Below are 12430 nucleotides of genomic sequence, written 5' to 3' on the forward strand. Positions count from 1 at the left end.
CCGCTAGTCACCGAGCATCTGCCTGCAGGGCGTCCCTGCACGGGGGGCCTCCAAGGCACCTCCTAGACCAGACTCCCATCTTACCCCCCCACCTCTCCCTCCTCCTTTTGCCCGTATTTCAGAGACTGGCACCTCCCACCCGGACGCCCAGGCCGTGGCCCATCACCCAGGTGCAGGCGGCACCAAGTCGCGGATCCTGCCGGCCCGGGGTCTTAGGCCGCCTGCCCTGCCCAGCCGGCCGCCCTCATTCGGGCCCGGCTCTGCCTGGAGAACGGCGGGGGCTCCTAACTGGCCTCCCTGCTTCCGTCTCTGCCCCACGCCCTCCGCCTGGGCCCGTTGCTTCCCCAGCCCTCGGGAAGGACTTCCGATGCCCGGCCCGGCTCGAGAGGCCCTTCCGGCGTCCGAGCCAGGGGTCGGCAGGTGCTTTCTGAATAAGGCCAGTTAGTACGTTTTTTCGGCTTTGTGGGCCACACAGTCTCTGTCACAGCCACCCAACTCTGCTGTTCCGCCGAGAAGACGGCCGCAGACAATGTGTAAATGGGCGAGCGGGGCTGGGGGCCGGCACGACTTGATTTGTGAACCGGGCAGCAGCCGGGTGAGGCCCCAGGTGGCGGCCTGCTGGCCCTGACCCAGCCGCGCTCTCCGGCCGCCGCGCCGCGTGCTGTTTCCGCCTCCGCCCACACCTGCCGGCCCCGCGGCTGCTCTGACAGGGTGTTCTCAGTCCTCAAGCCTCGCTCCTAGGCAGGCCTCCTTGACGGCCCCCCACGTCCTTCCTTCCTTCTTTCTCAGTGCTCTGCCCTCCGTTGCTCGTCTTAGCGCGGATCTCACCGCCCTGTGATGGGTGCATTAGCGTGTCCCCCACGAGACCCACAGCCCTCGGCGGGAGGGACTCGCTCGTCTCCGTAGCCTGGCACCTAGCGTGGTACCTGGCACGTCACATTGAATCCGGATTCTTGAGTGATGGCCCTGTGCAAGGTGGGGTGGGTCACACAGAAGCCCTGCCCTCTAGGGCACACGGAGGCGCTGTCACCCTTCCTGTGGTACTGGGGATGCCTTGGAGGCACAGAGCCAAGCCTGGGGTTCTTCACGGGTTTCTGAGCTCTGTCCGTGCTCTGAAGGTGCTCAGGTCGCGATGCTGAGCCTGCTCAGGGCAGGAGGCGGCCGGTCCTGGGCCTCCGGCTGCTTCCCAGTGAGGGGCGTACACTGCACGGTCTCTGCGGAGGGTCACCTGGCTCCTGGCTGACACCTGTCACCAGGATAAGGGCGTGTCTTCCCAGAGTGTCCGCACCTGCCCCTGCCCTCCCCACTCACTCTCTCCTCCCCCACAGGAGAACCTTATGCTTTCCATCCTGCCCAAGCACGTGGCAGATGAGATGCTGAAGGACATGAAGAAGGACGAGAGCCAGAAGGACCAGCAGCAGTTCAACACCATGTACATGTACCGCCACGAGAACGTCAGGTGCGCCGGCTGCAGGCCTGGGCTCCGAGCACAGGACGGAGGCTTTGGGGGGGTCGGCTGAGCACTGCGGGGTTCGAGAGTCTTCCTGGGCACCGGAAACACGGCCACCCCGCAGTGTGAGCCTCAGTCCCCACGGGGGCCGCCTTGCTGCCAGATGTTGGGGCCAAGATGGGTCCCGTGGTCCAGGCCTGTCATTGTACAGACGCCACCCGCGAGATAAGCTAAACGCCGGAGCCCTGAGTGTGCCCTGGACGTGCCAGGGTCTCACCGCTTCGGGGCTCGAGCAGGGACCTGGCCGCCTGAGGGCTGGGGCGGGAGCTGGCGGTGGGCAGCGAGGAGCCCGGCGTGCCGTCCGGGTCCTCACCGCCGGGGCCTGCCTCCCCCTCCGCAGCATTCTCTTTGCCGACATCGTGGGCTTCACCCAGCTGTCTTCAGCCTGCAGCGCCCAAGAGCTCGTGAAGCTCCTCAACGAGCTCTTTGCCCGCTTCGACAAGCTGGCGGCCGTAAGTACCCTGACCCTCGCCCAGCTTTCCGGGGAGGGGTGGGGGGCACCATCTTCATGACCTGGCCCTGCCCCTCCTCCTCCGGCTCCCAGGACTTCCACCCACCCATCCGTCCTCTGCTTTCTTTGCCCCTCTCCCCTCCTTGCCGAGGAGGGACTCAGGACCTGCCCTTTCAGAAATACCACCAGCTGCGGATTAAGATTCTGGGCGACTGTTACTACTGCATCTGTGGGCTGCCTGACTACCGGGAGGACCACGCCGTCTGCTCCATCCTCATGGGGCTCGCCATGGTGGAGGCCATCTCGTAAGTGGGGGGAGTGTGGCTCCCGGCTCTGGCACCAGCACGCCTCCCGCGCTGCTCTGTCTTGGTGGGCCCTGTGCATCCCGAGGCCCCCGAGCCGGGCTCGTCAGGGGATAAGGTGGGTGCGGCATGGTCAGTCCCAGGCTCTGGGAAGTCGGGCTAGGCTTACCTTCCTCACAGCTGAGGGAAACTGCAGCCTCCAAGGGATGCTTTTCTAGCTTTAGTCCACACTAGTTTTTTCTGCTGGAAGGTGCAGTCATCATGAAATTCTGCCACCTTCCATTTGCTTTCTTTTCCTCCCAAGTGTCCCCCCACCCCATCTCTTCTCTCCGTGTTTTCTCATCATGACCCCCCAGGGCAGATAGGTTCAGAGATCTCCATGCCCATCTCTTGGATCAGGAAGCCCGAGTACAGCAGTGAAGGGACTGCTGAGGTCATGAGATGTTTGGGCAGCAGAGATGGGAGTGGAACCCTGGCTTCTGAGCTCCGGCCAAGGCTCCTGCCTGCACCACTGTGAGCCTCTAGGGTGGTGAACTCTGCCTCCCCAGCTCTTCCCCACTGCTGTCACTGCGCCTGTGGGCTTGGAGATCCCTGGGGGGGGTGGGGGGGCGGGGGGGGTGCTCCCTGCCGTCGACTCAAGGCCTCTGGTGGGCCCTGGGTGGTACCAGCTGCCCCAAGCCCCTTGCTGAGTCCAGGAATTGGGCGTGTGCTTCACCACCATCTCCAAGGGGGTGGTTTTGCATTTTTACTGTCTTCCAGGTTAAAGCCCCCTCTAGGATTGGCTGGAAAGAAGCAGATGCTGCCTTTCCCCAGGGGCCATAGTTCAGGATTTAGAGACTCTTAACCTCTACTCCCATCACTGTTGGGCAAAGTGCTGAAATTCCTGTTTGTCTCCTCCTGGAGATCTCAAGCAAGGAGCTCTTCCCCTCTGCACACACAGCACGTAGTGCAGGGCCTGGCACATAGTAGGCGCTCAGTGAAGGTCAGCTGCACAAATGAGTAAACGGATGGTTGGAAGAGAACAGTTGGAGGTCCCTCAGGGGCAGAGGGTCTCTGCTGTTTCCTGCCCCTCCATCCCCACCCCGAGTCACACTGGCCTCTGGTTGCTGAATCTCACCTTGGCCAGTGCCTGCTGTAGCCCCAGCTGTGGGTGACTCAGATGTGAGCAGAAAGCAATGGGGGCATTCTGTAGGCCCTGCAGCCTGGAGGGGAGGAAGGCTGTGCAGAATTCCTCCCGCTGGGGGGCTGGGGAGGGGGCTGGGGAGGGGGCTGGCCACCTGGCTGTGGGCAGGCCTGACCCCTCCTCCTTTCTGTGTGTACCTGGCAGGTATGTACGGGAGAAGACGAAGACCGGGGTGGACATGCGAGTCGGGGTGCACACGGGCACCGTGCTGGGGGGTGTCCTGGGCCAGAAGCGCTGGCAGTACGATGTGTGGTCCACCGATGTCACCGTGGCCAACAAGATGGAGGCCGGCGGCATCCCCGGGTGAGCGCACGTTCCTTCCTGGGGCCAGGGGAGGGGACCGGCCCATCCATCCCTCAGGGCTGTGGCCCAAACGAGGGACAAGGGGCCTCGAAGAAGCAGCCCTTCCCACCCAGGAGCCGTGTTCTTCTTCCAGGGCCTGCCTCCTGGGCCTTTCCTGCCTGGGGCTCTGCAGGAGTCTGTCCTCCTGCCCCCTTTACCCACCGCGGGGCCTCGGGGCTCTGAGGTCAGGGCTGGAGCTCCTTCAGTGCGCAGGTCACCCCGAAGGGCAGTGTTAGCAGTGAGAGTCTCCCAACAGGCTCTAAGGCACCTGCACGTCTTTCCTGAGTTCTCTACAGACTCGGCCAGCCAGGTGGGGCAGGCTCCACCCTCAGGGTGGACCAAGGATGCGGTGAAACCGTCCCCGCCTGGGTCAGGGGGCTTCCCTTGGAGGCAGTGACAGTTCTCTCCCTAGTGGTGACTCCCCAGAAATGGGTTATTACCCCCTGACAGCAGGTGTTGCAGCGGAGAATCACACCAGGTGGATGACAACCAGGCCTTCTGACCTTAGTGTTCAGAGCAGACTTCAATTCCTTATCTCATTTGCTACCCTCAGCAGCCTGTGAGGACAAACTGTCTCATGGATTGAACGCCGAGGCTCAGAGAAGGGGAGGTGCCGGGCTGCCTACACCGCCACTTAGTGCCAGGACTTGCCTGTCTCCGCTCCGCCTCTGTCCCCGGGGGTGGGGCGGGGGCTGCCTCGGGGCCTGTGCTCAGGGCCCCTCTCGCCGGAATGCAGGCGCGTGCACATCTCCCAGAGCACCATGGACTGCCTGAAAGGCGAGTTCGATGTGGAGCCAGGCGACGGGGGCAGCCGCTGTGATTACCTGGATGAGAAGGGCATCGAAACCTACCTCATCATTGCGTCCAAGCCAGAGGTGAAGAGGACAGCCGCCCAAAATGGCCTCAGTGGCTCAGTGAGTCCTCCACCCACCCCCTGGGCTGGGGGAGGGAAAGGAAGGGATTAGAGGCGAGATTGTAGAAGAGTTGGCAGGACTATGAGAGGTCCCGCTAGCTGCTGAGTGTTAGAGCAAAGGGTAGTACGAGGTAAATATTTCATGCCCAGTGTGAAGGCTGAGCTACAGTAAATGCTCTAAAGAACTCAGAAAAGTAGGAAGCTGTCCTGCAGAAAATTAGGAAATGTCACGGTGGAAAGTGGAGCCCCATGAAATGAGACTTGACCTTGTCACAAAATTATTGAGTCTTCATATTGTAGGAGTGCTAGGGGACTTCCCTGGTGGCGCAGTGGTTACGAATCTGCCCGCCAGTGCAGGGGACATGGGTTCGAGCCCTGGTCCGGGAAGATCCCACATGCCACGGAGCAACTAAGCCCGAGAGCCACAACTACTGAGCCCGCGGGCCACAACTACTGAAGTCTGTGCGCCTAGAGCCCGTGCTCTGCAACACGAGAAGCCCATGCAGCACAGCGAGGAGTAGCCCCCGCTCACTGCAACTAGAGAAAGCCCATGCACAGCAATGAAGACCCAACGCAGCCAAAAATAAATAAGTTTATTTTTTAAAAAAAGAGTGCTACATGCACAACTTCAATATATTCACTGGAACAAATGAACAATGCATCTTCTAAGCTATTCTGCAAGATGGTAATTGACAACAATTTGAGAAATCAGCTGCCTTTGTGAAGTGACGGAACATTTACAATTTCTGGCAAAAAACGTTTTTAGTACATTTTAAAATGCTGTTCCTTTAAAAAATTACGCACAAATTTGGTTGTACTGGGGACCACCTTGAAGTCACAGGGCAGCAGTCAAATGTATCTTTGTGACAACCACACTCATTCCTGTTCGTTCTAATCTTGCATTTTCTCATTTAATCAACCCTTGCATGGTGCGTCATTTGACTCAGGAGTTGTTCTTGGCACCTGACACCCCTGGGAGGGTTATGGACGGGGCCCTGGCAGCAGTGTCTTTATGAAGCTGGTGTGCAGGAGTCATTATTCAGGTTTCCAATTAGAGAAAAGTGAGTTCGTGGACATGCAGCTTAAAACACTAGCACAGAGGCTCTGGGTGAGTAGCAGTGGGGTCCGGGTTGTGGGCCGTTGGGCCCCGTGGCCTGGGTGCTGCCACACAGGACAGGAGCACAGGCGACAGCTTCCAGTGAACGGGAGATAGACTTCTTCGTAAATGCTCCATCAGACAAATGAGGCGGCCCATTTCTCATGGAAACATGGGCTCTGTTCCCTTCAAAACCAATTTTCCTGACGTTTTGGGGCAATCCAGGTTTTCAGTGTGTTGTAAAGTTGACTTTTAACTGTTTCTTAGTGCCCCTACCTAAAAAACATAGATGTTGCGAAGTGGAAAAGCTGGATTAAAGGTTCTGTACATTGAAAGTTTAACCAATGTGCCTGCTACTCACCTCCTGCCGCCCTCCCCGTGCCTTTGCTGGCTCTTTCCTCACTTTTTTTCTTCGTTCATTTGAAAGATGAACCCAGGGTATCTTATTGTTTTAATCGCATTTCTTCAGTTATTAGTAAGACTGGACACTTTTTTTTTTAAATTTTATTATTTATTTATTATTTATTTTTGGCTGTGTTGGGTCTTCGTTTCTGTGTGAGGGTTTTCTCTAGTTGCGGCAAGCGGGGACCACTCTTCATCGCGGTGCGCGGGCCTCTCACTCTCGCGGCCTCTCTTGTTGCGGAGCACAGGCCCCAGACGCGCAGGCTCAGCAGTTGTGGCTCACGGGCCCAGTCGCTCCGTGGCATGTGGGATCTTCCCAGACCAGGGCTCGAACCCGTGTCCCCTGCATTGGCAGGCAGATTCTCAACCACTGCGCCACCAGGGAAGCCCCTGGACACTTTTAACATGGTTGTCAGCCTGGTGATTTTCTTCTGTGAATTGCATATTCATATCTAACCTTTGAGGGCTTTTTCCACCTCTGGTTTGTAGACGCTTTTTGTTTATTAGAGAGCTGAGCCTTCTGTCATACGTTGCTCATCAGCTATGTATCAAGCATTCGCTTCGTGCCCAGCACTGTGATGCATCTGTCTCAGGGAACTTAGAAGTTGAGCTGCTGTAGATTATACCAGTTGTCTTCCCTACAAGGCGCTGCAGCAACTGTCAGCCCCCAGTGTGCGTTAAGTGAACAACTTAACACCATTATCATGAGCCCATGTGATTAGCTCAATAATTGTTTAAGATGTCTCCAACTCAAGATGTGTGCCGAGAAGGCCATGTCAGCAAATCACCAAACCTGCTCAGCAGTCAGTCAGAAGTAGTCAAGCACAGAGATAACGCGTGAATGATGTGTGAGTGATGATGGGAAGCAGTAGGGAAAGTGGTGACGGTGGCTTCTCTGGGCCTCATAGGAGCAAATACCATTCCATCTGCAGAAGCCTCTCCCCGTGGTTTAGTTGAACAAAGTGATAAGGAGGAGAGTGTGAGGAGAATTGTCACAGTGGATCCTTTCCAAAGTGTTAAAAAGACATCTCCCATCTATACTAACCTTGCTGTTAGTCTCATTCAGTTGTTTTAAATGCCATCTCCGACAACTCCCAAATTGAGATCTCAGCCCCAACCAGCATCGCTGCACTAAACTTACAGCCATGTGTGCATTTCCATCTGTGTATATGACAGGTCCAAAGCTGAGCTCCTGATCTTCTCTCCACCCTAAAGCCCACTCTTCCTCAGTCTCCCCCGTCTCAATCAGTGGCAACTCCGTTCTTTTAACTGCTCAGCCCCAAACCTTTGGAGACATCCTGACCCCCCTCTACAATCCATGAGCCCCTTCCTGCAAGCTATAGCTCTAGCCCCGCTCTCCTCACACCCCGGCAGCCGCCATCCCATCCGAGCCACTTCATGCCTGGGTCAGTGCAGTGGTCTCCCAATCTGTCGCCCTGCTCCGCCCCCCTCTGTCTCCACACAGCAGCCAGAGTGATCCTGCTGGGATGTTAGGCGAAATCATGTCACACACACACACACCCACCCCCCGCCCCACCCGCTCAACACCCTCCTTTGGTCCCCATCTCACTCAGAGAAAGAGCCAAAGTCCCCTGAGGTCAGGAACCCCATCCAGCAGGTCCTCACCACCCCACCCCTTTCACTCGCTGGGCGCGGGCAGCGCCGCGCTCCTGGCTGCTGCTCAGACACCCCGGGCCTCCAGCCCGCCCCGGGCTTCCGCCTGCTGGACCCCGTGCCTGAGAGCCGCGTGGTGTGCTCTGGGTCTTCACGGAAATGCCATCTTCACGGTGACACCTCCCCCGCCCCCCTTACAGTCACACTCCCCAGCAATGCCTCTGTCCCTTGCCTACTCCACCCCTCCAGAGCACTGCTCTCTGACCTTCTGTAATCATTTACTTCTTTACTTCGCTGATGTCCGCCCGTCCTCCCTAGAAGGTGGGCTCTGAGGTTAGGACGTTCTGTGTCCCCAGGAGTTACAACAGTTCTTGTCACACAGTAGGTACCCAGTAAATACTTGGTAAATGAATGAATGAACTGTTTCCCTGTATAGAGTAGTATTTTTCCTTGACGGAGTAAATTAAATAATCATTGGGGAAATTGGTTTATGGAATTTATTCAGACTTTTGGAAGGCATTTGACAGGGCTCGACCCCAGAAAAGATCTCTGTGAATCACTGTGTCACTGAGTTACTGTTTTAAAAATAGGAGTTGGAACAATAGGGTCTTTCTCTGCTTAGAAAAGTTTTAATACTAGAAATGGATACTAGAAAATTGCAGCGTTTTAAAATTGATGGTCTAGAGAAGGAACTGAATAGTGAGATTTCTAAGGTCACAAGGCCTCTGAACTCCTGTGGGAAGATTCCAGACTGAGAGTAGACCAACCCCACGCTGGGTGGGCATCTGGCAGTGCCTGGGGGCTCCTGATGGCCACTCCCGTCTGCTGCAGGCTCTGCCGAACGGAGCGCCACCTTCCTCGAAGCCCGGCTCCCCAGCGCTCATTGAGACCAAGGAGCCCGACGGGAGCATCCACACCAGCGGCTCCACGTCCGAGGGGCCCGAGGAGCCCGATGCCCAGGTACGTGCGGGGCGAGGCCCGGGGTGGCCTGGCCCCTAGCCTGGCCTCTGTCTTTGGTGGCTGTAACTTGGGCTGGTCGCCGCCCCGCCCCCTGGCCTCACTGTCTCCTCGTCAGTTACATGGGGTGGAGGTGGCTGAGGTCAGAAGAGGTGCTCACCTCCGAGGCCTTGTCTGGCTCCCACGTCCCAGAATCCTAGAGCTCTGAGGGCAGTGAGGACACCCACGGAAATTTCTCCAGGATCCAGGGCTGTTTCAGAAGTGACACTAAAGGGCTGGGCTCACCTCTCTGGCTAGGTCCAAACCCCACAAGTCCTGTGCACAGATGAGGGGTTTCCAGAGGAATGAACAGGCTGGCCCCCTGAGGATGGGGTGCACCTTGGGAGAGCGTCCAGGATCCGTCCATTACTAAAGAGCTTCCTGAGTATATCCACCGACAGAGGCCAGTGCTGAGACGGGTCTCGGCCTCGCGGAGGCTGCCGTGAGCTGGTCGGCCACACCGCTAGTCTCGCTGCAGGGGAGACAGAAGCGCCCCGTGCCTGTAGATCAGGTGCTGGAAGACAAGAGGGGAGAGGACTGAAGATAAACTGGGTTTTCCTTGAGCACCACAGCACTCAGTAACTTTTCCCTATTGTGAGTTTCTTGATCGAAAGTGTTAATACAGACTCAGTGTAACTCACTAACAAGAAGGACCAGAGGCTTAGCAGCCTGTGATTTCTTTCTGTCCTCACAATTAGCCAGTGTCGCACTGCTCCCGATATGCTTCAGGGACGGAGGTTCTGGTGCTGGAACAGAACATCCACATCATGCTACAGAGAAGAAAACTGGGGCTGGGGGGACATGGATTATACGGGGTCAGACTCAACCAGCAGCACGCCTGAGCTTAAGCCCGGGGTATCTTGATTCTGGCTTCCAGATACACTCTTAGACCCATTCAGACAGCTCTAATCAGCCCATCCCAATTGGGCTGATGGCTGTGTAATCATAGTCTGGATTCATGTGTTTGGAGCGGAGGCTTTTCCTTTGTGACCAGGAATAAAAATGGTAGGGGGTACCCCAGTCCTACCACCCCACTAGCAATAAGGATGTTATTTTCTCTCCATAGCTTTCCCTCTCAGGTCTTCCTCCCCCAAATGAGCCAGATCTGAGCTCCTTTAAGAGCGCCCTTAAGCGTAGGGTTGGGGGTCTTTTACATCCCCAAGGATGCCGAAGGGTATGGCTGTGTGACACCCCCATCCTTGTAGCAGGAGGTGCCAGGACCGCGCTGACCCAGCAGCAATCTCAAATTCCAGGTCTCCCACTCGGGCCCCCGGTGGCTGTTCCCCACGCTGCCATTAGTGGGCGATCACTGCAGAGCTTCTGTTAGGGGCCACAGGGCCTGGGACCTGGAGTCCCGGGGCAGCCAGGAAGGACTGTGGCTTTGGGTCCACACCTAAGCGGGACAGAGCTACGCGAGAGCACTGGGAAGACTTTTCCCGAGAAATGATCTTGAGAGTCAAGGGGCTGGTGCTCGTGTGATCCCTTTAGTTCCCCTTCCCCCAGCACCACCCTGTCTTTCCCCAACTTCTCCCCCCTCCATCCCACCTGCCCCCCAACTCTGCCACACTGCCTTGCAGGCTGACAACCCCTCATTCCCCAACCCTCGCCGGAGGCTGCGGCTTCAGGACCTGGCCGATCGCGTGGTGGACGCCTCCGAGGACGAGCACGAGCTCAACCAGCTGCTCAACGAGGCCCTGCTGGAGCGGGAGTCCGCCCAGGTGTAAGTGGCCCCTCAGGCAGCTGGCCCCTTGCCCGTGGCACGTGCCTTGTCTGGCCCCAGCGGGGGGGGGGGTCCAGGAAGTCAGTCATCTTGAATACGGCCCCTTCCTGGCAGGCAGAGACAGATGTGACGTTTGCGTCTCATAGGGCTTGTTTGCACTGCAGAGTGAAGAAGAGAAACACCTTCCTCCTGTCCATGCGGTTCATGGACCGCGAGATGGAAACCCGCTACTCGGTGGAGAAGGAGAAGCAGAGCGGGGCCGCCTTCAGCTGCTCCTGCGTCGTCCTGCTCTGTACGGCCCTGGTTGAGATTCTCATCGACCCCTGGTGAGGGGTGGGCAGGGCAGGCCCTGACAGCCAGGGGAGGGCGGAAGGTGACGCGCTTCCGAGGCCAGAGGCCTGTGGGGTGTGGGCCTCAGCTGGAGCCTGACGCAGGGGCGCAGGCTCTGTTCCGGGAATGCTGGGACTGCGCCCTGGACCCCCTTCCTTCTCTCTGCTCCTGGGTCCTAGAATAGCACTAGCCTCAAAGTGGGGGTCACACCAGGGTTGAGAAAGCTGAGGGAGGAAGGGTCCGGGGGGATGGAGACCTTGGCTGGATGGGTCTGAGTGGCTCTGGGACAAGGGGACAGGATGGGGATGCTCCTCAATCTCGGTCACCACGGCCCGTCGGCTCCCTTTCTTGGCTCTTGTTATAAAAGACAGATTTCAGGCTCTGGGTGCAGACTGGTCTCTCTCGCAGCAGCAGGTCCTCTGGGGCAAGGCAGGGTGTTCTGGAATCCTTGCCCCATCTGCTGAAGCCCAGCTGAAGGACGGCTGCCCCCTCCCTCCCTCCGTTTCTCCCCGTGGCCGATCAGCCTCTCCCTCCAGCTCAGGGATTCCCCGCCAGAAAGGAGGGGGTGTGGAGCCCTCTTCTGATCACAGTTTAGGGAACTTAAAGAGCCTCGGACTTGTCACATGGTCCTAGGTTCTGGACTCGGCTTGCTCGCTTATTTCTTCTATGACCTTGGGCACTTCACTAAAGGTTCCTGGAGCATCAGTTTACTCATCTGTAAAGTGAAAGATGATGTTGATGATGATGATCTGAAGATAATAAAACCTGCCCTCGCTAACTCAGAATTGTTGTGAGGACCAAATTCATTCATTCACTTCACAAATAGTTGCTGCCTACTTTGTGCCTGGGGCTAAGGTCTAGGGATACAGCGGTGAACGCTGTAACCCTCAGCAGCCCTCGGCAATAAGCGGCTCTGTTCTGTGCTCTCCCCTTTCATCATTGCGACACGGCAGAACTCTTGTTCCTAAGAATCCCTTCCCAGGTTTTACTGGGCTCTGCCCAGGGCATCTGTGAGTCTGTCCTTCTTTAAGAAATGTCCCAAAGAACAGTTACAGCTGGGGAGGGTCCCACGTCCCCAGGCCCTGCACACAGCCGGCAGCACCTCCCTGGCATCACGTGGAACTTTTTGGGTACAGGCTTGTGCCTTGCTTAGGGGGCCTGCCCTCTGCCTCCCTTCTTTCCTCTCCGGCCCCTGACCCAGCCCACTGCTCCCTCTGGTCCTCTCCCGAGTTGTTTCCTCTCTCTTACAGGCTGATGACAAACTACGTGACCTTTGTGGTTGGCGAGGTCCTGCTCCTGCTCCTGACCGTCTGCTCACTGGCTGCCATCTTTCCTCGGGTAAGAAGCACTTTTCCTTTTGGCTCAGAGCTGTCTAGAAGTGAGCATCACTCCCTGTGAAAGTGGGTATTGATGGAGTTGTGTCCTGTCAGATCCTGACAAGTAGAGGACTTCCGCTGGGGTGGCTCAGGCACTTATCCATGCATTCATTACACACTTCTTCATCATCGGCCCTGCACCCACTTTGGGCCAGGCCGCGGGGCGCACGTGGGTGAGTGAGCCAGAGTCTACGT

At 57.4% G+C, this 12430-nt stretch overlaps 1 protein-coding gene across 5 annotated transcripts in view; it reads left to right on the forward strand.

Annotated features, from left to right (window-relative positions):
- The window catches only part of ADCY3 (adenylate cyclase 3), a 90001-nt gene that overhangs the window by 66850 nt on the left and 10721 nt on the right, over positions 1–12430 (forward strand). For 2 of the 5 annotated variants that reach the window (XM_057558196.1, XM_057558197.1), the window contains exons 4-12: positions 1329–1459; positions 1851–1962; positions 2124–2266; positions 3591–3749; positions 4525–4702; positions 8645–8773; positions 10387–10529; positions 10676–10855; positions 12110–12197. In XM_057558196.1, coding sequence (XP_057414179.1) covers positions 1329–1459; positions 1851–1962; positions 2124–2266; positions 3591–3749; positions 4525–4702; positions 8645–8773; positions 10387–10529; positions 10676–10855; positions 12110–12197 — 1263 coding nt within the window. The remainder of the gene's footprint in view (positions 1–1328; positions 1460–1850; positions 1963–2123; positions 2267–3590; positions 3750–4524; positions 4703–8644; positions 8774–10386; positions 10530–10675; positions 10856–12109; positions 12198–12430) is intronic. The other 3 variants (XM_057558198.1, XM_057558199.1, XM_057558200.1) reach the window with 3 other exon arrangements.

This window comes from Balaenoptera acutorostrata, chromosome 12 (genome assembly GCF_949987535.1).
Source record: "Balaenoptera acutorostrata chromosome 12, mBalAcu1.1, whole genome shotgun sequence".
Lineage (NCBI taxonomy): Eukaryota > Metazoa > Chordata > Mammalia > Artiodactyla > Balaenopteridae > Balaenoptera > Balaenoptera acutorostrata.